Below are 24,119 nucleotides of genomic sequence, written 5' to 3'. Positions count from 1 at the left end.
TTTTAAAATATTATATAAATAATTGTTTTCAATTCATTATTAATGTACGAAAATTGGTCAATATCACACAATGCAAAACGATGCATCACAAAATTGACTGGTACTTGTAAAGGACAATTGGTTTTGTCGTGGATTGATGACATAACTAGCATTACATGAATAAACCAATGCATCTATATTATATTAAATTGATAAATTGAGTTAATAGAATTTCTGAGAAAAAAATAAAAAAAAATGTTTGGAAATAACAATTTTTATTATAAGAGCAGGTTTATAATGTTTTTAAAATTAATTAACTTATGTTATAATTAAAATTTTAAAATGAAAAAATAATTAAATTGTGAGATTTAAGTTGTTTTTGCAGTGGTTCAATTTTTAAGATTGTTTTTATATGTTTATATAATTTTTGTTTTTTACTCCACTATGCGAGTAAAAAAGACAATAAGTTTTGATTAAATAAGAAAATAAATATTTATGTTTAGCTTTGTAGTTTTATTTTTAAGCATTTATACTATCAATCATATGTTGGCTAGAGAATACTCGCTCCGCTCACATTGACTCTATAAATAAGTGTCAATTTTTTTTACTATTTCTATAAATTTTTTAGAATTTATTCATTTGAATAGATTTACGAGAGAAAGCTTGACAATTTTTTTAAAACTCCTTATGAAATAAAAAAAAAATATACTATCAATATATCAAATGCTAACGCATCTTTTTTATATATAAATTAAAAAAACTGTACTAAAAATGTTTACCAAAAGTAAACCCATAACCAATTTTAAATCCCACGACAAAACATAGTGGCAGATAGATTGGCCAATGGCTTTAACTTTTTCGTGTTGACCCCTATGTATGTTCATAATTCTGAAATTTGACCCAATCTCAAAACAGTCCATTAATTATTTTTAAATTAATTCTTGAACCACCAATGTGCTCCACTAAATCTATATCTTAGATGTGTTTCAACTTTCATGTGCCCATATTTTCCCTACTTTTTAGCCCAATTAAAGAAAAAAAATGTGTTAAAGACTCGTTTAAATAATTATCATGTGGATTTTAATTTTATTATGTATAATTGTTATTTATAAATTTTATCTGATTATATTATTATTTTTTGTTCATCTATACTTTGCATTCAACTAATTCTACTTTATAATTATTTGAATATATATTTATAATTATATAATTTTATATCTATGTATATTATATTATATACTTATATTGGTAAATTCTTAAAAAAAAATACTAACACGTGTGTTTTCTCACAATATCATAATTAACCCAATTTTTCATAAAAATTATCTGTCGTCAAATAAAAATTTCTGCAATTTAAATTGGTTTTATTTAAATTATTATTTATCTCATAAAAATATTTTTATTTAAATTTAATTATAAATAATATATTAACATATTAATATAAAAATAATAATTTAATAATTAATTATAAAAAGATTAATAATAATTCAATCCAAATTAAATTGAAATTTATATTTTTCAAAGCCTCCAAACTCTTTTGCCCTCTACTCTCATATCTTTTCTCCCTTTATTTAGTGTAAACACTACTTAAGAAAAAAAAAAGTTCAAATTTCCCTTACCAATAAGCAAATTCTCCACGTTTCTTTCTTTTTCGTTTTCTCTCTATATTTAGATATTTGAGGGACTCATTTTATCATGTTCATATAATAGAGGGACCTCTCCTATATATTCACCCTTTGTTTAAAATATATGGAGATCTTACCAAACTCAACTTATATATATATGTACACATTTGCATCACTAATCCCTCTCAAGCTCTCAATCTCTCATTTCCCATTTTGCTCTTCAAAAAAAGCGAAGAAGAAGAAGAGAAGTGCAATAAGAGAAAAGAAGAGAAGAGAAAGATAGAAAACCATGGTGAAGTTCTCAAAGGAGCTTGAAGCTCAACTAATACCAGAATGGAAAGATGCCTTTGTTAACTATTGGCAGCTCAAGAAACATATAAAGAAGATCAAGCTCGCTAGAAACAAGAGACCAACTCAACTTAACCATGGTTTTGGTCGTTCTATTGTCGACCCCATTCGTTTCATTGCCATGAAACTACTTTCAACCAAGCTGTTCTTCAGCTCCAATAACAACACCAATACTGACGATGATGAGACCGTAAAGGTACAAGCTCTGACTCAAAAACATCAATCAGACTTTTTTTTCTTTTTCTTTTTAGGGTGTTTGCGAAAGTAGGTTCTTTTCATTTCTTCCATTTCTTCAATGATTTTGACATAAAGTTGTGAAAATTTTCCAATGAAAGAGAAATAGGGTTTCAGCTGTATGCTTTCCAATGGCCGATAATACTGCTTGTTTCTAAACTGAGTCGTCCATGTTCTTTCTTTCAATTCATGTCGTGCTTTTTTGTGTTATGTCCAAACTTGTATCGTATTCCATGCTTCATGTTTAATAATATTAGGTCTACCGTCTACCTACCATGTTTTCATTTTTTCTATAAATATCACATGGTCTGCTTTTTCTTCCGAAAGCAATTTCTCACCTTTGATCATAAATACGGTTAAAGTTTCTTACAAATCCCCCATGTATCATACCATAAAATTTAGTTTAATCACTCTAAAATTAAAAGGAATATTTTAATCACTATAAGATTGAAAAGTCACATTTAAATCGTTGCACGTTTGACTTTACTGTTAAGAATGGCATTGCTTAACGTTTGATTATTGAAAAGCTAAACAATAATTTTAAAGAATGAATAGAAATATAGATATTAATTTTGTTTTTACCATAAAATTGTTTACAATTTTATTTTATTTTTGTTTAAATTATTTATAATTTAATCTATATCAATTCTCATTAATAGCAACATCAGTTACTATAAGTTATGTCATTACATTAACAACGTCGAACATTCAAAAATTAAAATATTCTTTTTAATCGAAATGAATTAAAATAAACTTTTTGATATATAATAATTTTAACCCATAAATTTATCAAAATATTAAATAAAATTTTTATTGTATTTTTTTAAAGAAACTTTTATTGTCGTGTTTATTATATTAAACCTATAACATTTAGACCAATATGAACATGATAATTTATAAAATTTCGAAAGCCTCCCATGATTAAAAGTTGATGAATAAAAAGCAAAGATTTGGCAACCCTTTTTGTGCCGAAAACATGCATCTTTAATACACTATTTAATTAACTTTAAAGTTAATTTTTCATCATGGGTTGAATTTTCTTGCATTTTAAGTGGGTTTGTCACCTTTTTCTTTTCTAGCAAAAATCTTTCTTTTTCTTTATTAGGAATACAGACTGTTACAAATGTGTGTTTTGTGTCACGCTAAGTTTATTGTAATAATTACAATTAATGTTGATACGTTCAATTGCGGCAACTATCAACAGTAAAATATAACGCTTTTATCATTAAATTTTTAAGAATATTTAGATCAAATGGTAAGAAATTCGATTTATTTTAAGTAAGCTCACAACTTCGAATCTTCTGAACGACAAAAATAGTGTTAAATGATCTTTGCCCCTCTATTAAGGATTTGACTAGGCTCGACTCTAAAGTTAATAAAAGAATATCGAAAGTTTTTAGGAAAAAAACCAAAAAGAAACAACTATATGAAGACACCAAATATAAGGGGAAGGTTGTGGAATAAATAATTTAATATCGAATTTTAATATATTTTACATTTTTTTTGATGTTATAGGTAAGGAGTAAAAGCACGGAGGATGCTTCTGATCATGAAGTAGAATTCTATCAAACTGAGCTTCTTCAATTATTTTCTGAAGAAGATGAGGTATACATAAAATTATTATTATCATTTGAAGTTGTTTGAGATTGAATATACATACTAAATCCATTTCTTCTGTTTTGTTTTTTTTTGGAAGGTGAGGGTATTTTTTGAGAGGTTGGATGAAGAGTTGAATAAGGTGAATCAATTTTACAAGACTAAAGAGAGTGAGTTTCTTGAGAGAGGAGAGGCTTTGAATGATCAACTTCAAACCCTAATGGACTTGAAGCAGATACTCGACGGCAACCGACGATGGAAGCCGAATATCCTTCCGCGTTCATCGTCATCTTCTCGTCGCAACTCCGGCTTCTCGGGTGAGAGTTTGCATTGTTTTTTTCAATATTGTTAAGTGCTAACCTATTTAATTTTGTGAAACTTAGGGGAATGTATTAACATTTTTTATTAGTTTATGGACCAATGGTCGGTCCATGACCTAAGATGATTTTATATCTTAAACATAACTTAAAATTAAATAATGAATTATATGCATATAAAAATTGTAATTGCATGGCTAAATCATAATTTTTAAGCTAAAACGATTAAAATGCCCTTAAACTATACCCCTATATGCAAATTAAAGGTTAAGTCTTTATTTGAGAGTATAAGCATGTTTAAGTAAAGGACTAATCCAAATACAGTGGTAACGTTGAGGGACTTTTATGGAATTTACCATAATTTTTAGAATAAAATTAAATTTAAAATTTTGGGGAAAAAAACTGGAGGCAAGCTAAATTGTGGTTAATAATAATATTGATTTTCTAATTAGAAGTAAATAAATGCAGACAGTCCCTTAGGATTAAACGATGGTTCCACAGAAATCTCAGATGAGATAATCGCAGCATTTGAAAGGAATGGAGTGAAATTCATGAACTCACCGGCGGCTGCGGCGGCGGGCGGCGGGGCCAAGAGGAAGAAAGTTGAGAAGCGGAAGGCTGCGATGAGGATCGACATCCCGGCCACGACGCCGACAAGCGCCATCTCAGCTGTGACATCAATGCTGTGGGAGGATCTAATCAGCAACTCCACGAAACAAGATTCGACGGCGGGGCATTCCATCAACAGAAAGAAGATCCAATGTGCTGAAAAGATGATTAGGACCGCTTTTGTTGAACTCTACAGGGGCCTTGGCCTCCTCAAAACTTACAGGTCCTTTCGTTTTTCTTACAAAAAAAAATTCAGAATTGATTATTTAATTTAGGTGAAATTCTATTAATAGTCCCTGCAGTCTGCATAAGTTGCAGATTCAGTTCTTATGCCATAATTGTAAATATATGGCCCAGATGAGATTTTTCAAAACTATAGTCTAAATTTTATGCAGTGGGGTCCCTAGATTTACAAATTTTTTTAAAAAAATTTATGTTATTGTTTGATGAGATTATTAATATGATTGAATTATTATTTTGGCAGCTCCTTAAATATGGTGGCTTTTACAAAGATACTCAAGAAGTTTGACAAGGTAGTTCTATTTTTTATATCAAAATGCATTCTATTAAAAAATAAATTGAAATTTTTTTATTAAAATTTTAATTTCCTAAAGGAGACAAAAATCTATTTCTTTTATTTAATAAAGAGACTAAGAAACATTAAATTGAATTTGTTAACATTTAAGAGGGTCTAAAGTCGTAATTATACAGCTAAGGTCTGTGGATGTATCCAATATGAGTAGACCTGAGCCTGGTCGGGAAGTCTCCCAAAAATGAAAGGGTTTGGATAAAAATATAGTTCAAAAAATAAATTTGGGTAAAAATATAGTTCCTAAAAATGGGTTTGGACAAAAAAAATACCTGTTTAGAAAACGGATCGAGCCTCGATCAAGGCTTTTAACTCGAGCCTGACCCGGTCTGAATTTACAAAAAAAAAAAAAATTGTTGTTTTCCCATTGTTTTCTTATTGTTTTGCTATCATTTCACTGTTTTGTTATTATTTTTTGGATATTGTACAACTCTTATTTTATTGTTAATTTTACTACTATTTTAGAGGCATTTATTTGTTAAGTTACACCTATATTAGTGTTATTTAAGTACAAAGATTTTTTAAAAGTTATTTTTAATTTGTTAGAAAATATTTATTTTAATGTTTTTATGTATTATATTTTTAAAATAATTTTTATATAAAAATATTTAATATGGGCGGGTCGAGCCTGTGTTTTAGTATTTTTATCTGTGCGGATTTACCAAATGGGCCTAAAATTTTGTCAAGGCTTGAGTTTGGCTCAGCCCATAAACAAGTCTAAATATAGATATGTTTAGGGTGAATGTACCCAAAAAAAATAAATAATTGTACTTTTTCCCTCTTAATTATTAAATTATAAATTTATATATGATGAAATTTTACTTTAGTCTCCGAAAAATGAAAAATATATATATTTAATTGTTTAAAAAATGATAATATCATAAACTAATATATGACAAAATTTTATTTTAACCTCTAAAAAATTTATAATTCAATTCCGGTCCCTCCTAAAAATTTACCTAGATTCACCCTTCTAAATATGTTTGAAGAATCATACTCTTCTATATGCCCGTATGCATACCTAATGGGCATAATGGTTTGAACAGGTATCCAAACAAGAAGCATCAGCAAGATATTTGAAAGCAGTGAAGAGATCCCATTTCATTAGCTCTGATAAGGTAAGTTACTATATATTTTAGGGTTAATATATTATCCGATATTTAATTTTAGTTTTAATTTTAAATTTACTATAAGAGTTTTTCATCGTCTTAATTCGGTTAAGTTTCTCTTTAATATATAACTTGGTACCAGCATCAGAGGCCTAATAAATATTTGACACATGCACTGTAATAAACAAAATAAGTACTTCAATGGGACTAAAAAAACCTTAAGTACCAAATTAAACACTAGAATTAAATTCAAGTACGAAATAATATATTAATCCTATATGTAAATTCAAGTACCAAATTGAACACACGTGGTTTACTAGTAGTCCATAATCCACAAATGGAATGACGAGCTATTAGTGTAATTTTACTAGAAATGTATTGTTTTCTAATCAAACAGGTTTATTTATGATGAAAATTGTTTAGGTAGTTAGACTAATGGATGAAGTGGAATCCATATTCACACAGCACTTCGCCAACAATGACAGGAAAAGGGCTATGAAGTTCTTGAGACCTCGGCAGCACAAAGATTCTCACTTGGTCACCTTTTTCTCTGGTAATTAACTCTGTTTTCCGAAATATCCATATTCGACATATATTCAAATACGAGTATAAGGCTCAAATTCGGATTCAACCTTCACTTTTGGTGGTTTTGCAGGATTGTTTACAGGCTGTTTTGTATCACTATTTGGTATATACATAATATTGGCACACTTGTGTGGTATATTCTCAGCTACCACTGGCACTGCTTACATGGAAACTGTCTACCCTGTTTTCAGGTTTGTAAACCTGAGAAAAATATCAAGTTTGATAGTGTACTAAATGGAAATTTGATTTTTTTCTTTTTTGGTGCAGTGTATTTGCATTGTTAAGCTTGCATATGTTCTTGTATGGGTGCAATATGATGATGTGGAAGAACACAAGAATAAACTACAATTTCATATTTGAGTTTGCACCAAACACAGCCCTTAAATATAGGGATGCCTTTTTAATTTGCACCACTTTGATGACTTGTATTGTTGGGGCTTTGCTCATTCATCTCCTCCTCACTGCTGCTGCCATTTCTCCTTCTCATGTTGACACCATTCCTGGATTTCTGCTCCTGGTTAGTTCAATTAACTCCCTGTTCTCTTGCTCCCACTCTTTTATTTTCTTTTTTCAAATGATTTGTGCCGAGGTAGATTTTGAACATAGTAGAACTGATCATGGGCCAGGCCAGATGACTCACCCAAAAAGTGAGAGGATTTGGACAAAAATATAAATTCGAAAAATAGGTTTGAGCAAAAAAATGTGGCTCATTTTCTAAATAGGTCAAGCTTTGTGTAAGTTTTTTTTACCTAGGCCGGGCCCAAATTTGCAAAAAAAAAATTGTTGTTATTTTGGTGTCGTTTTGTTATTATATTGCTATTATATTGTTGTTTTTATTTAAATATTATATAATTCTTATTTTATTACTAATTTTGTTACTATTTTAGAGATATTTGTTTGCTAAGTTGCATCTAGTGTTATTTAAGTATAAATAAATTTTTTAAAATTTATTTTTAATTTGTTGGAAAATATTTATTTTACTATTTTTAGTGTATTTGATTTATTATATTTTTTAAATTTATTTTTATATAAAAATAATAATATAAAAAATTTTAATACGAGTGGGCGAGCTCGAGTTTTAGCATTTTTATCCAAGTTAGGATTAGATAAAATTTTAGGCCCATTTTTCAGACCGAATCAAGCCTGGGCCTAGAAAAAGTGCCTAAAATTCTATTGAGGCCTGGCTCAAAACCAACCTAGCACATGATCACCTCTAAACATGAGTATAACCCTCATATAAATGAAAAAATTGAATATACTCATGTTCAATGGGTTACTATCAAGTTTTAGTATCCGAATCTGTTTTATTTTTGTAAACAATGAATTGAGATATATAAATTATTTATTTGAACTTGTTTTACTTCTCTTGATATCAGTGGCGGAATTGGAAGGGTTGGGCCACTAAAATAGAAAATTTTTCATTTAGACTATTTTATAATTTTTAAAATTTTAAATTATTAATGGTAAAATTGCACTTGATCTTCTCAAAAATGATAAAAATTTGATTTAATCTTTTAAAAATTATAAAGATACAGACTATTAAAATGATTAAATTACATTTTTATTATCATAAAAATATATAATTTAATTCCCAAAATTAATTTTCAGACTTCTCCCCTGATTGATATTTAAATCCCCTATTTTGTGTTTGGTTTTTCAATCTCAGATTTTTATAGCTTTGCTGATCTGCCCGTTTGACATCTTTTACCGTCCAACTCGTTATTGCTTCCTTCGAATAATGCGCAACATAATTTGCTCTCCACTGTATAAGGTATCTTTACTTCCATACTTATTATCTGCTAATGGATCGGGTAACAGTTGGGTTCCGAAAAAATTCAAGTCCAATTTAGGATATAAATTATTTTGTCTAAACTTAATTAATTTGGGCGGTTGAGTTATCCAGCTCTGGAACAGCTCTAGATAGTATGAAGTTTGAACACTTTTCGTTGTTGTTTGCAGGTTTTGATGGTAGATTTTTTCATGGCTGACCAACTTACTAGTCAGGTAGTTGTCTTGAGTTCAATTGAGTTTCATTTTAAAAAAGCTTGAATTTAATTCAGAATAAATGTATTTATTTGGTTTAACTTATTTACCTCAAAAAGATAATTTCGATTCATATGATCAATATCAAACTTGATTAATCAATAACGAGTTGCTCGGATTCAAATGTGAATTGAAAATTTTCAATGTTAACTAAAAATTTAAAAAATAAAAACTTGTGAGCTACTTGAATTAAGTATTAAGATACTCAAACACACTCAAGCTAAACTCGATAATATTCATTTTATCAACCATTTTTCTCTATTTTCTTTTTCTAAATTCAAGCATTTCATCATCAACCATGTTTTTTCTTTTTATTACAGATTCCATTGCTAAGACACTTGGAATCAACAGCTTGCTATTTTCTTGCTGAAAGCTTCAAAACTCGCCAATATACCTGCAAAAACGGAAGCCTTTACCGACAGTTCGCTTATGTTATCTCGTTTTCGCCTTATTATTGGCGTGCCATGCAGGTAAAATTCGTATATTGTCATGCCATGTTTGTAAATTTTCTCGAATTATGATTATGTATTTATATAACATTTTATAAATTAAGAATTCATATCATATACATTTTAACTAATGTGTATTTGTGTTCCTTTGTTTATGGTTTGATTTCAAGTGTGCAAGAAGATGGTTTGATGAATCGGATCCGAACCATTTGGCTAACATGGGGAAGTATGTTTCAGCAATGGTGGCTGCCGGTGCTCGGCTAACGTATGCGACACAGAGCAACAGCCTGTGGTTTGGTGTAGTTCTGGTGACTTCAATAGTGGCCACTGTTTACCAATTATATTGGGATTTTGTTAAAGATTGGGGACTTCTTAACCCTAATTCCAAAAACCCTTGGCTTAGAGATGATCTGATGCTAAAGAACAAGAGCTTTTACTACATTTCCATTGTGAGTTATATTCCTTTTAACTTTGTCACACTTTTGAATATCATTGTCTTGTTCACTTATATTGTCCGTTTCGAAGGTATAAAAGTCGTTCTCACAGTTCTATATTTCAAAAAAAGATGCCACATTAACTAATGAGCAGTCTAACAATCCTTCCATCAACTATATACATACACACAAAAATTAGTTTTTTTTTTTCCCATAGAAGGATCTTTAATGAGACAATTGTGTAATTGTAGGCCCTGAATGTAGTACTAAGAGTTGCTTGGATAGAAAGCATCACACGGTTTCGAATCAATCAAGTTCAGACACACTTGCTGGACTTCTTCTTGGCTTCCCTAGAGGTCATTCGACGAGGGCATTGGAATTTTTACAGGTATTTCTAATTTCTCATTTTTTTCCCAGTCAAAAAACCAATATGAAACATGATGATTCTGAGATCAAATGGTCTGACACAACATGAGAAATTGTTAACTGTAACAGGTTGGAGAATGAACATCTAAACAATGCCGGCAAGTTCCGAGCAGTAAAGACCGTCCCATTGCCATTCCGTGAGATGGATTCTGATTGAAATCCATGAAAATTTCATGATCAGAGATGACATAGAAGCCAAACAAGCCAACTGCAATTCTAACTGGTGATTTGCTGATATCTGAATCAATCTGATGTATTAGCCAATACGCTTTACTCTCTCTATTCATTATCCTGCAAATGATTTTTACTTTTTTTTTAAGATCATGTGATTTCTTTGCCACTGAGATTATTATAATTCAATTGAAGTCTACAATTTTGCTTCGATTTGGTTCCCCCAAGTGAGTTAGGTGAATTATATTGTAGAAAAGGTAGAAATTTTTGTGGCAGAACTTACTCTTTGCATTACTTTTATGCCTTCATATACTTCGGATATACATAGGGGTGTAAACTCGACAACTGTGCTCTGAAGCTATTTAGGTTCAACTCAGAACAACTTGAATTCAGCTCGATCATTTTCGAATCAAGCTGGAGCAACTCAAGCTACAGAGAAGCTGAATTTGAGTATCCTAATGCTTGACTCAAGTAGATTTTCTAAGCTAACCAAGCTTTTAATTAGTATGGAAATTAGAGCTCAAGCTCAAACGCAAATAATCAAACTTGAAATCAAGCTTACAACTTGAGCTTATTTGTTACTAGGTGAACAAGCCTAATTGAATCTAATAGAATTAACTCAGGTAAATCGGTTTTTATCTCGAAACAAGCTCAAGCTTTCAAAAAGAATCTCCGTTAAGCTCAAGTCTAGCTTTGAGTCTCAAGCCTCAAATTTTGAGTTGAGCTCAAGCTCAAGTTTCTTACCGCTTAAGCTTGACTTAACTCGATTATACATGCATGACTGTCCAATGATTTAGAGAATCCCATTTAATGGGATTTTGCTAACAAGAATGTCATAAGCTATTTTTTCTAACATAAAACATGTTTTTGTGCGTTATGTTTACCATAATTGTATAACGGATGCTATCATGTTATCAACATTGGAAAAAACCAAAACCATAAAATATTCTTCACTCTTCCAAAAAAACACTAGAACATAGAGAGTCAGCATGATGCTGCACTCAACTGGTGTTCTTATCACACATATATGCAATCAATAAATAACATAAGCATTATATGTTCTACATAGCATGCCATGAGAAGCCAAACATAAACTCCTAGAATTTAGACATTTTTTCAACATCTATCATACATACCTATGACAAGTGCCTCCATAGTGCTGGGCGATCTCTGGATATCAAGAGAACACGAGATGCCAAGTAGTCAAAAGAAGGGGAATACATGTCATCTGGTCCAACAATCTCTCGTACATTTTGAGCACTTCCTTGATCATATATGAAAGCCTGAAGCCCGTCATCCTTCAAGGCATCAAATACAAAAAGCCCCAGCCCACAAACACCCATGACAAGGTTCGAATTTCCCCAAACCTGTGTTATGGCTGAATAATGGGAATGAGCATTAGATTCAGGCAAAGAATAAGTAGTGAAGAGACTTTGTTTGCGCAACGAGAATTGTTGCACTTGAGAACAAGGCTGTTTTTTCCCTGATGGCTTTACATTTGTGCATCCAAGAAAGACCATATCCCCACGGGAGAAAACAGAATGCACATTAACACCAACTTTTGCTATTTTCGCACCTATACCAGATGGATGGCGAAAATCCAAGATATTAATAGAATCTGCAGTGCAGAATACACCATCATTTCCTTCAGCTTCTGATGAACTTACTCTGCAATCCAAATTTTGCAAACATTAGGATCCAAACACAAAATATTATGCTGGGAAACTAGAAAACAACCGTTGTAGAAATAATATGACATGATAAACAACAACATGGGATAAAGTTCTAACCTTTGCCTAACCCCTCCACCTATCTCAGCATCAGTGTTATTTACATGAAGTGCAGAGATTTTTCGACCAGATGAAGAGACTGATAGTACCGTCTGAGGATGTAAAGAGTTCACATCCCAGACAGATATCATTTCTGCTTCGGCTACCACTACCTTCCCTCGGTTTCTCCACTGCAGTGGACTTGAATAATCCATTGTCAATACAGGCTTCTGGACCTCCCACTTCATAATTTCTTCACCATCACGGATGTCATATACTTTGACAACTTTCTGAGTGCTGGCGGTAGCGACCATAAGAGGGCCCAATGGTTTATACCACCACTGCTGAGTTTCAGGTGACAAACTATTACACAAAGCATTTCTTCTATACAAAGCATTGTTTGGTAAGGGACCAAGTACCATTCTTGAAGCCATTTCCCTGTGCTCGGTGTGGAAAGCTCGCACCTCTTTGCTATAGAAATCCCATGAGCAGAATCCTGATTCTAAGGAATTGCCAGCGGATGCAGCCACAACATATCTCCCAGAACAACCATCTGCACTGGGAGCACGAATAATCCAACAATCCCTCCATATATTAGGTGAGATACCTACTGGAGGCTTGTAGATAGCCTTCTCCTGAAAAAACAAGTGACCATCATTTTAAGAAATTGTAAATTCAGTTGTGTCTATGACTCCGTTTTTTTTATCAACACGCTCAATTAGTATAAAGATGCAAAAGAATTTGGTTTATTAATGAAATTGAAATGAGATTCCGAGTTAAGTCCATTGAATTTAACAGAATGAAGATAGCAATAGAGACATTCAAATAATCAGAAGGAACACAAATCATCAAGCAGAGATAAGAAATACGATATTATGCTCAGATCACTATCATGAAACGACAGAGAACATCAGACAATTTGATAGTTGAATACAGAATACTAATATGGAACATAAAAATCAACTTCAGACAGGTACAAGGAAGAATACCTCACAATTAGTAATGTCATAAAAGGAACATGATCCATCATCATGAGCAAGAAGAGCTGCCTCTCCTTCTGACACAAACCATCCTCCAGTTGACATCTTAGGGCCAATTTCATTGAGCGGATAAATGCTAGGATCTTCAGACTCCTCATCAATAACAGCAGTTGGCCTGTTCTCCTGGTCATCAAAGTCCTCAAGTATCTCATCTGATTCAAGATTGAACTCGACACCATGCTTCACAAATAAGTTTTTCGAAGGCCCTTGTGCACCTGAACCACCACCACCATCCATATCTTGAGTATCAGAATTCTCCATAGTAGCCAGCTCATTCCTTGTGGTGACTTGACTTCGCTTATCAAGTGAAGCCAAGAACTCCAAAGCTATTGGATTATCCTCAATGGAACTCAATAACTTCTTTTCATCCCTTATTTCACAACCAGATTCTATGGCATCAGAGGGTTCGTGACTTTGAGAGCTCCCTGATGGTTCCTTCAATGATGTGCGGTTTCTAAGCAATTTGTGATGAGGAAACAATCTAGCTTCCAACTCTTCACTATTCAAATCTTTAACAGAAATCTTAACATTACCCACCACCCGCTTACTCTGACTGCCATCAGCTTCTTTAGTACTCACTTCTTCATCTCCAGAACCTTTCGAACTGCTCGATTTACAATTTGAATCACTCACAACATTACCCATAGCCTTCTCGATACCAGAAATCTTGTCCTGAATATCTGAAAGGATCACCTTTGAGGCATCAGGATTGTTCATATCAAGCATCTCTTTAGTCCTCTTAATATCTGAAGCAATCCTCTTCACCTTCCCTTCTAGAAAAGCAAGCCTTTCATGAAGTTTGCTTGGATATTTAATGACAGCCCCACTCCCTTCACTCTCTTGCACACTCAAGTCCTTCTCTTTTGAAATCACCAAGCTCTTTCCATCACTTAAAGACTTCTCTTTTAGAAACTTTGCGTCACATTTCTCATCAACCCTAATACAAGCTCCAAGTTCTGAATCAAAATCTGAAATACCCTTTTCATTAAAAGCCCCAAAACCCTCGTTTTGGATGTTATCCCCATTTGGTTTTCCCAAATCAGAGCCAAATTTAGCATCTTTTTTACAATTCCCATCTGAAACCCTAACCCCTTTTACTTTCCCCTCATTTTCCTTCACTTTCATCACCAAACTCTCCCTAAACCCACCATTTTCTTTGTTACCTCTACCTGTTGAACCCCTAAAACCCTTCTTTTCCCTATCGATTGAAACCCTATCTTTTTTCAAATCAGAAAAGACCCTAACAAATTCAGATGGGCTCTGACTCCTACCTCTTGGCGCCGATGAAGTGGACCACCGCACCTGGCCTTCACTGTCGGAGCCACCAACCGCCGCCGCCTTCTCGACGCGTGGGACAGGCCGGATTTTGGGCTTCTGGGTCACCACGGAAGCCCGAGAAAGACCGCTGGGTCGTGGGTTTTCTTTTCCGGAAGATGTTTTTTTGAGGGTCGGAGTGGAGTCGGAGATTGGGTTCAGGTTTTTTGCAGGTCTCTGTTTGCCGGCGATTAAGTCTCTTTGCCGGCGAGCCGACGACGATGACATTTTTCTCTTTAGCTTTTGAGGATTAAATAAATTAACAGTAAATTGAAACGGATACTTTAGAAATTTAGAACTGAGAAATGATCTTTTCAGAACTTAAAGTTTGAATTTTTGGGCGGGAAATGAATGCTATTTTGAATTTTTGGGAATATTCTCATTTTTAATTTCTTTCTTTCTTTTTCTAAGGGATAAAACTCATAATTGGACATAAACTTTACTTTATTGTGCAATTTGATACATTAATTTTAATTTTGTATCATTATACACATGAATCTTTAATTGCAGTTCAATGTATACTTACAATTTTGATTTTGATTCAACTATACACATTTAAATAAATACACCAATTTATTTTTACATTAAATTAATATAATTATTTGTATCTGCAACATATGTGTAATTTTGATATTTATCATTATTTCTAAAAATTTGTTTAATTTTAATTTTAAAATATATTTAATATATCTACATATGCTTTTTTTTCTTTGATTTCTATAGTATTTATATATTAGACATCTATAGATATTTTAAATATATTTTAAAATTTAAATTAAACAAATCTTATACTTATTTTATAATTAAATAAACCCTAATATACATTTTTTATCCATTAAAGCCCTTCTCATTTTTAAGTGAAGTAATTTTTCTCATTAGTTACAAAGATTTAGTCTAATTTTTTTCACTAAGCACTCAAATCTATAGAATTAAAATTCTTTTAATCTACCAAATTTTAAAAATAATCATCAACTAGAATGTTGTGTATGGTGTATGATAAGTTTGGGTTCATGGGTGTCAATAGTGATGAATTCTAATGCCTAGAATTTATCATATTTTGTTTTAAGGAAATACTATTATTAGTAAGAATCATGAATAATAATAATACAAATACGCGTCACATAGTACAATTGATAAATAAATTATTATAAATTAATGCATAAATGTCATGTTTGTAAAGTAATCTAAAAAAAAGGATAAATTGACACTAATTATAACATTGGACTAATTCAAAAACAAACCAGATATATATCAACTTGATAAAATCGTTGAACTTTGCATCCTAACTTAGCTCTCATCAAATTAACCTGACAATGAACACTGATTAACCAATAAAATATTGTTAAAAGTCTCAATAAACCCATTGCATCATTGATGTACAAAAGGCTAAGTCTCAAATGGTCTATCATTCTCCTCATAATTTTGAATTTATCATCATCATTATGATCTATCATGATAAAACCCTTTAAAAACAATTCCTAATAGGTCTGGCGGCACTGGCAAATCTCACATATACGTAAGAACATGATTAAAAATTAAAAGTAAAACCACCTATATAAGAGTGGTCAAAATAAAATCACAAAACTATGGACAAAATAAAATCACGAAACTGTAGACAAAACCATAATAATGTGGATTGAAATTAAAAACAAAATAAAATTACAAAAATATTGGAGAAATCGCAACCAACAATCAATCTGAAGGACTACACCGATATTCACATCCACAAAGCAAAATTATAATTTGAAAAAATTAAACAATTTTGTTCTATAAAAAGAGGAGATGGTATGGTCAAATTATCATCACTTAAATAAATGGAATGAATGCTATTTTAAAGAAACAGTTTTAATTTTGGTAGCTAAATCTTTTTTCTAGTCGATGTTTTTTTAGCTGACGTTTTTTTTTCTCTAAAAATCCGAAAAACCCCAAAAATTCTAACATGGGAAACACGGCGAAATTGCGTCCCCAAGGGCGCGCAACATGGCAGCAAATCGCGTCCACGTCAGCGCGCTTTGATGACGTGGACACAAATCGCGCTTTTAAGGACGCGCTTTGTTGCTACGTCAACATAGCGCACTGACGTGGATGCGATTTGCTGACATATCCCCTGATTTCGCGCTTACGTGGACGCGATTTAGGGGAAAATGACCCATTCCGGTAAATAATAAAATACCGAGTCTATTTCAATAAATTTTAAAAAAATTGGCTTCTTTATTATTTTGCCCAAAATTGAATAAATAAAGTGTTGAAGCTGATTTTAAGTTGCAATTTTTTAAAATTTTAAAAGTAAAAAGAAAAAACCATAGTAATAATTTTTTTTAACAATACAAAATTGTTTTGCACACTCGCAATGCAATTTCTAAAAAAAAACCTTTCACAAGCGAAAAAAAATATTAACAAATAAGAAACTAATTAAAAAGGGACAAATGACAACTTCCCGTAATTTCACTGTCAATATAATTAATAATAATCATCCCATTTTTAATAATATCATAATGTATGGGCATTTACAAGAATGGTGAAAACTACAGTCAAAGTCCACGTTGCCTACTTGTTTATTAGTTCACAAAAAAATAAATTTTATATAAATATACCCCAATTATAAGAATATTGCAATTCGTCCAACATTAATTAAATCTAGTTAGATAATATCACTTGATTCAAATTTAAATTAAATAATAAAATTATTACTATTGAGGGGACAATTTTTTGAAAAAAATTTCGAAATGTTGTTTTTTAGGTAACCGATAAGTCCTCAATAATAAAAAATGTTGCTTTGTGTTAGAGTTTTATCTCCATTTCCGTCGAGAGTCATATACGTTTTATGAGGAGAGGACGTCTCCCTTTAAGGTGATAACAAGATAAAACCTATAGGACTCAAAGTAGAAAGATCAGTACAATTGCAAATACAAAGATTAATAGATGCACATATAGTGAAATTTTATTAATTTTATAAGTTGGATTAAAAAATTAATTATGCATTGTTTAGCTGTATCTAAAAATTAAAATTTTAATTGAAGAGTGTTTTAGGTTTTTGAAGATTGAGGAGAACAATGGATGGTGATTTTGGAGAAGACTCATTGTGAGCGTCGGAGAACTGTAATCGACAACAGAGGATTAATGAGCTTTCTAGAAAAGCTTGAAATGGGTGACAATCCATTTTGGAATTGGACCGAGTCTTTTTGTTTTTTGTTTTACTTTCCTTTTCCTGCAATTGTAATGACTCGATAGTCAGGGGTGTCGGAAAGTGTATTCCCGAGACTCCGTTCCCGTAAATTGGACTAATAAATATTTATTAAAAATATTTACGAAGTTAGTTGTGTAGTTAATTAGGTCATGGTTAAGAGAATTTGCTTGAATTAAGAGTAATTAGGTAAAATGACTAAATTGCATATAGGGTGAAAGTTGAATTATGGATTAAAGAAAAATTAAAAGGACTAAAGAAACAATTATGCAACTTTTTTAATGAGGCCACATAAGTTAAAAATATGTAAATTTAATATATATATATATTATATTAAATTATACTTACTTAATTATTAAGTATATATATTATATATTATAATATAATAAAACAAATAAAAAAAAAGAAAGACAAGCGAAACGAAGCAGAAAGGAAAAGAAAGAAAAGAAAAAGGGAAAGAAAGAAGGAGACGAAGGGCAAAGTTTAAAAGTTCAATTGGTTAGTTAATTTAGTCCATTTTTCTTATAATTTTTACATTTTTAGAATCTTGGTGTTAAATACTACCCAATCATGTCAAAATTTTAGAAATTATTGAGTTTTTAAGTGTTGTTAATGTTGAATAATTTTAGTATTAAAGATTAAATTGATAGATTTTTAAGTTAGAAATGAAAAATGATTGAATTGTAGAATAAATTGTAAATTTTGAGTAATAGGGACTAAATTGTAAAAAAAATCAAAATTTAGGGATTTGAGTGAAAATAGAGAGTTAAATTTAGTTTAAAGTGGAATTTGTATGAAAATAAAGAATTAAATATAAAGAAATAAAGTTAGTCTCGGTTTAGGGACTAAATTGGAATTTAGGTAAATATTGAGTAAAATTTGAAATATTAAATATGAGATTGAATTGTGTTGTATTGATGAATTTTAATTATTTTAATTCCGTAGCTAAAGTCGTACCAGAACCCTCGACTAAAAAGGGAAAAGATAAAGTCGATGAGGAATAGCTCGAAATTTACGATTTGTATTTCTATAATTTGAACTTAGTTATTATTTGTTGTATTTTTTTTATTTAATGCATATGGTAAGTATTGATGTGAGTATTTGACACTTTATCATTGAATTGAATTTAAATTGGTTGAATAGATTGAATTAGTATATATATTGAATATATTGATTATTTGAATTGAAATGAATATTGGTTGTATTTGAAAAGTGAATTGGAACCCTATTAACTATATTGGGCTAAGTCGGATATAGATGGCATGCTATAGGATTGGAAGAGTTCAGAGATTTTTTCGACTTCGAGTTGATGAGACACTGGGTGTCAATTTACTACTTCGAATTAATTCGATGAGGCACTGGGTGCCAATTTACTTCGGTTTAGTCGATGAGACACTGGGTGTCAATTTATTACTTCGAATTATCCGATAAAGCATTGGGTGCCAAACTGGTGTGTTTTGGTTGGATCCGTGTATCCGTCCAAGTCCGAGTCGTGTTAATAGGAGAAATTAATTGAAATGACACTATAATTGATATTGGATGATATTGTATGTGGAATGAAAATGAAACAGTGATTTGAAATATGGATTGAGACACATGAATTGTGTATTCATGAATTGGACATGGAAGGAATAATATTGTTGTTTAAATTATATGTGTATCATATTGTGAAAAGCTATTATATAACAAATGATGAGAATTGAGTATGGTATGAAATAATGTATTCATGAATTGAGTATTGCATGACTGATGCCATTGTACGAATAAATATGGTTTGATATGTGAATAACCATTTATATAACAATTGTGTGAATTAGGATATTGTGTAACAAATGAAAAATAGTAGTTATGATACTAGACATTAATATGTCCTTATAATTCAATTGTGCCTATTATATTATATTATCTTTAAATATTCGAATTATAGAAATACCACTGAGTTTTTTACTCAGCGTATAATTTTGTTTTCCGTGCCCAGATTAGGTAACATAATTTTGAAGAGTTGTAATTTAAGTTGTGAGCATCCATCTCATCACATCTCCAAGTGCCAAGAGGGTACGTTTCAAAATTTTGAATAGAATGACATGTACATTAGGAAGATCAAGTATGTTCTAAGTAGTAGGGACTAAAATATAAATTATAAAAATTTATTTATTTTAGGTTCAAATATATTAGTGATTAGCCAAAATCACTTTGGCATCAAATTTAATATTCCTATATCAGGTTCCTTCGGTCGAACCGGGTATAGGAGTGTTACAATAGATGCTTTTGGATTAAGGCTAGTTTTCGACCTATTCTCTTTTGTTTTGTTTTGTTTTGATTTTGTTTTGGGGTTTATTTAATATAGTTCGATCTAAATTTAAAAAAAAAATTAAAGAGAATAATTGGCTTTTTTTAAAATTTAATTACCAATTTACAAAATGATTATTCATATAAAAAATCTTTAAAAAAAAAGAAAAAAAAAGTAGATCTATTTACAAGTAAAGTGTTCCACTTCCCAATTGACCAACTTGTTTTGGGCTGGTTAAGGTGATATTTTTTTATTTCAAGCCGGTTTGGTTTTATCCGAATTTAAATTAAATTATTTTAACGAAAAAAATTAAACTTAAATTATAAAATGTATAAACAATATAAATTTTTTTATTAAAACAATAAAATGAGACATTTAGATGGATCCAACCAGATCCGAACCTGAAACCCGGCCCAGCAAATAACCCCACTCTATCATCAAGTACCAAACGGTCGGGCATTTTAAACTTCACCACCTATTAAAAGAAAAATAGCCGTTGACTGTAACGGCTATTTTCGTACTTTTAATCTCGAAACTGCCACTCGAAACCCTTCCCTTTTCTACTTTCATTTTCCTTTTTCCTTCTTTCAAGAACAATCATAATCTTGAACAACTCAAAAAAAAAAAATCTCCATTTTCGTTTCTTTCTTCCGTATCATCATCATCATCTTGAAGAACTAAAACACAGTAAAAAACAATGGCTCCAACGCCATCTTCTTCTTCGAAACTAAACCAAACCCAGATGAGAACACCTCAATTCAAACACCGTCTCAACTTCACTTCAACAAGAAACAACCCAGCAATTGAACAACACCCACCGGGGGAACACCCGGTGGAAGTGATCGGCAGGATAAGGAACTATCCAGGCGAGCAAAAAGACAAAAACCCCATCTCCTATCTCCATATAAATCCCGATAACAAGACTGTCCGTGTGAGGGCTGATATTGGGTATCGGGATTTTACCCTAGATGGGATTTCTTCTTCTTCAGAAGAGGATCTTGATACTTTTTATAAAAAGTTTGTTCAGTCGAGGATCAATGGGGTTAAAATGGGAGCTAAGTGTACGATTATGATGTACGGACCTACCGGTGCCGGGAAGAGTCACACGATGTTTGGGTGTTTGAAGCAGCCTGGGATAGTTTATAGGTCTTTGAAAGATATATTGGGAGATGTTGGGGAAGATGACAGTGGAGGAACTTTTGTTCAAGTTACTGTTTTGGAGATTTATAATGAGGAAATTTATGATCTTTTGTCTAGTAATGGTGGAGGTGGTTTTGGAATTGGATGGCCTAAAGGCAATGGATCTAAGGTAAGTTTTTTGTGTTTAAATTTGTTGTTCATTGTTGGTCTTTTAGTTCACATTTTGCAGGGTTCATATAAGATTTAAGTTGATTATTCAATGAAACAGATTCATTATCTGGTTCAATGAAAATGACATTGAGATGCTATAAGTTAAACTTAATTCATGTCATGAATGGTCTCAGCCTATCTGTGTCCTAATTTTTTTTTTAGAAATTTCCGTATTGCGTGTTCTTGTCCGGGCTTCCTAGCTTGTTAGTGTTATTAATGGTGTGAATTGTATACGACAGGTGAAACTGGAAGTAATGGGAAAGAAAGCAAAGAATGCTACTTTCCTCTCAGGAAGTGAAGCTGGAAAGATTTCAAAAGAGATTCAGAAAGTAGAGAAGAGAAGAATTGTTAAAAGTACACTCTGTAATGATAGAAGTTCTAGAAGTCACTGCATGGTATCAATTTCACTACTTTTTAAAAAGAATTATTAGGTGGTCTTGCAGATGATCCTTTTTTTAATAACATTTGTTTAAAATCTTCACAGATAATTCTTGATGTTCCAACTGTTGGAGGAAGGCTTATGCTTGTGGACATGGCAGGTTCTGAAAATATTGATCAAGCTGGTCAAGTTGGCTTTGAGGCGAAAATGCAGACTGCAAAGATAAACCAGGGAAACATTGCACTTAAAAGAGTTGTTGAATCCATTGCAAATGGAGATTCTCATGTGCCTTTCAGAGATAGTAAGTTGACAATGTTGCTCCAGGTAAAGTACTAGTGTCCAAAACCCGTTTCCAGCACATTCCTGAGTCCAAGTAGCATAGGTTCATAATGTTTCTTTTTTTGTTTGTTTGTTTCCCCAGGATTCATTTGAGGATGATCAGTCAAAGATTTTAATGATACTTTGTGCTAGTCCAGATCCTAAAGAGATGCATAAGACAATTTGCACCCTTGAATATGGAGCAAAAGCAAAGTGTATTGTAAGGGGGCCTCATACACCATTGAAGGACAAAAATGATGATTCTGCATCAGCTGTTAATTTAGGATCCAGGCTTGCAGCAATGGACCAGTTCATAAATAAACTACAGATGGAGAACAAACAGAGAGAAAGAGAGAGAAATGAGGCACATAAAGCGCTTGTGAAGAAAGAGGAAGAAGTTGCAGCGCTTCGATCCCTTCTGGAAGTGAAGGGTTCGGGTTATGGTGTGACTGAAGATGAAATCAACTCGAAGGTAAATGAACGAACACAGATGTTAAAACTTGAGTTGGAGAAGAAACTGGATGAATGTAGGCGAATGGCTGAGGAGTTTGTTGAAATGGAAAGGAGAAGAATGGAGGAAAGAATCCTGCAACAGCAAGAAGAAGTCGAGATGCTAAGAAAGCGGTTGCAAGAGATCGAATTTGAGTTATGCAGTTCAAGGGATGGTAATGGTGAGGAGAATGAATCAACCAATGAGTTGGATGGAAGCAGCTTTGCTAAAAGGCTAGTTGGGATTTATGGTGATGAGGCTCCAGGGATGGTTATGTCGATGGAGCTGGACATGACTGATCCTGAACCATTTGTTCATGATGTGAAACAAATGGACAAAGCTGTGAATCAAGCCGATCCTTGGTCTGCAAAACATGATGGCTTTGCCCCACAGTTTGGTGCAAAACTAGGCCTAACCACTGTATATGAAGAAGAAGAGACAGAAGAGGAGAATGAAGTGGAGAAGGTGATAATAGAGGAAAAAAGGGTATGCTCGAACGAGAAAGATTTCAAATCGACACCTGAACAGTCGGATTCTGAAACAGACTCTTCGAGACTTCTAAGAATCCAAAACATCTTTACACTTTGTGGGAACCAAAGAGAGCTTTCTCAACAAATCAGAACTCCAACACCTGCAAAAGCAGCCATAACTGAAACCATTGATCCTCATTGGTCCTCGGTTATGGTAGCTTCAGATAATGATTCTGTTGTGAAAAGTTTGAACAAGGAAAACTCAGGTGCTTTAATGGCAGCATCCTTAAAGGAGAACCAAAACCCCTCTACTGACTGCACTGATGGTCAGATTGATGTTTATGTGAAATGGGAAGCATCTAAGGAAAATCCTGGAAAGTTTATCACAACATTGAAGGTTATAAAGGATGCAACACTCGCGGATCTCCGGAAGTTGATCGATATCTATCTCGGTGCAGATAATCAAGCATTCACTTTTCTAGTGCTTGGGGTAAGTTATTCTTAGAACTCAATTCATAATATACCGTCTCTAGTCTTCAAAAGTACTCATACTTCAGCATGTGCAGGATCCGACCGGGGCGCCTGTGCCAAAAGAGAATGAAGCCATTGTTAAGGCAAGTAAACTGCCAATATGCAACAATGGGCATCTGGCTTGCTTAAGGCCAGCAAAGGGTCTGCAGATAACTAATCATCTCCCCTTGAGTCCACTACAATTGACTCCACTACCATTGACTCCTCTGGAAAACAAGCTTCCACTCACCACAAGCACTCGCTTGTCAAACCAAGGTGATGATTTATCACCTAAGCTATCACCTCATCTCAGTTCCACTCCCTTTATCACTGCTCGAAGATGGTAGGATCGATATTTGCCTGTTTTTTGTTCAGTTGAAATCTCAAGTGCAGCATGAGTATACATATACTCTTCCATTGTGTATAACATCAATGTGTAATATCATTTAGTGTGTCTTCTTCAGGTTATGGATTTAAACTCAATTTCCAAT

The 24,119-nt window shown here is 32.3% G+C and overlaps 3 protein-coding genes across 6 annotated transcripts; 2 read left to right on the top strand and 1 right to left on the bottom strand.

The window, feature by feature from the left end:
• The first annotated feature begins 1,785 nt into the window (after positions 1-1,785).
• Positions 1,786-10,724, top strand: LOC107936257 (phosphate transporter PHO1). Of its 2 annotated transcripts, none has more exons than XM_041088171.1 (15): positions 1,786-2,148; positions 3,702-3,791; positions 3,883-4,099; positions 4,568-4,931; positions 5,193-5,241; positions 6,344-6,415; positions 6,872-6,959; positions 7,062-7,182; positions 7,259-7,508; positions 8,658-8,762; positions 8,951-8,995; positions 9,355-9,504; positions 9,654-9,932; positions 10,169-10,305; positions 10,413-10,724. In XM_041088171.1, the coding sequence occupies exons 1-15, from the start codon at positions 1,894-1,896 to the stop codon at positions 10,498-10,500; spliced, it is 2,310 nt and encodes a 769-aa protein (XP_040944105.1). In that variant the 5' UTR covers positions 1,786-1,893; the 3' UTR covers positions 10,501-10,724. The 2 variants fall into 2 exon arrangements, with proteins under 2 accessions (XP_040944105.1, XP_016724443.1); XM_016868954.2 differs by having other exon boundaries at positions 6,830-6,959.
• LOC121214469 (KIN14B-interacting protein At4g14310) lies at positions 10,409-14,933 on the bottom strand. 3 transcript variants are annotated; one of them, XM_041088169.1, is made up of 4 exons: positions 13,273-14,933; positions 12,703-12,918; positions 12,305-12,627; positions 10,409-12,182 (listed from the first exon to the last, which is right to left on the bottom strand). In XM_041088169.1, the coding sequence occupies exons 1-4, from the start codon at positions 14,863-14,865 to the stop codon at positions 11,651-11,653; spliced, it is 2,664 nt and encodes an 887-aa protein (XP_040944103.1). In that variant the 5' UTR covers positions 14,866-14,933; the 3' UTR covers positions 10,409-11,650. The 3 variants fall into 3 exon arrangements, with proteins under 3 accessions (XP_040944103.1, XP_040944104.1, XP_040944102.1); XM_041088170.1 differs by having other exon boundaries at positions 12,305-12,624; XM_041088168.1 differs by having other exon boundaries at positions 12,305-12,918.
• Positions 14,934-20,623: 5,690 nt separating this feature from the next.
• On the top strand, positions 20,624-24,118 carry LOC107936252 (kinesin-like protein KIN-10A). The gene is made up of 5 exons (XM_041088165.1): positions 20,624-21,420; positions 21,701-21,856; positions 21,946-22,164; positions 22,262-23,608; positions 23,685-24,118. The coding sequence occupies exons 1-5, from the start codon at positions 20,809-20,811 to the stop codon at positions 23,973-23,975; spliced, it is 2,625 nt and encodes an 874-aa protein (XP_040944099.1). The 5' UTR covers positions 20,624-20,808; the 3' UTR covers positions 23,976-24,118.
• Position 24,119: the final 1 nt, after the last annotated feature.

The sequence above is a fragment of the Gossypium hirsutum genome, chromosome D02, assembly GCF_007990345.1.
Source record: "Gossypium hirsutum isolate 1008001.06 chromosome D02, Gossypium_hirsutum_v2.1, whole genome shotgun sequence".
NCBI lineage: Eukaryota > Viridiplantae > Streptophyta > Magnoliopsida > Malvales > Malvaceae > Gossypium > Gossypium hirsutum.
The sequence above is the reverse complement of the archived record's forward strand: the minus strand, read 5'-3'. Positions and strand labels throughout refer to the sequence as shown.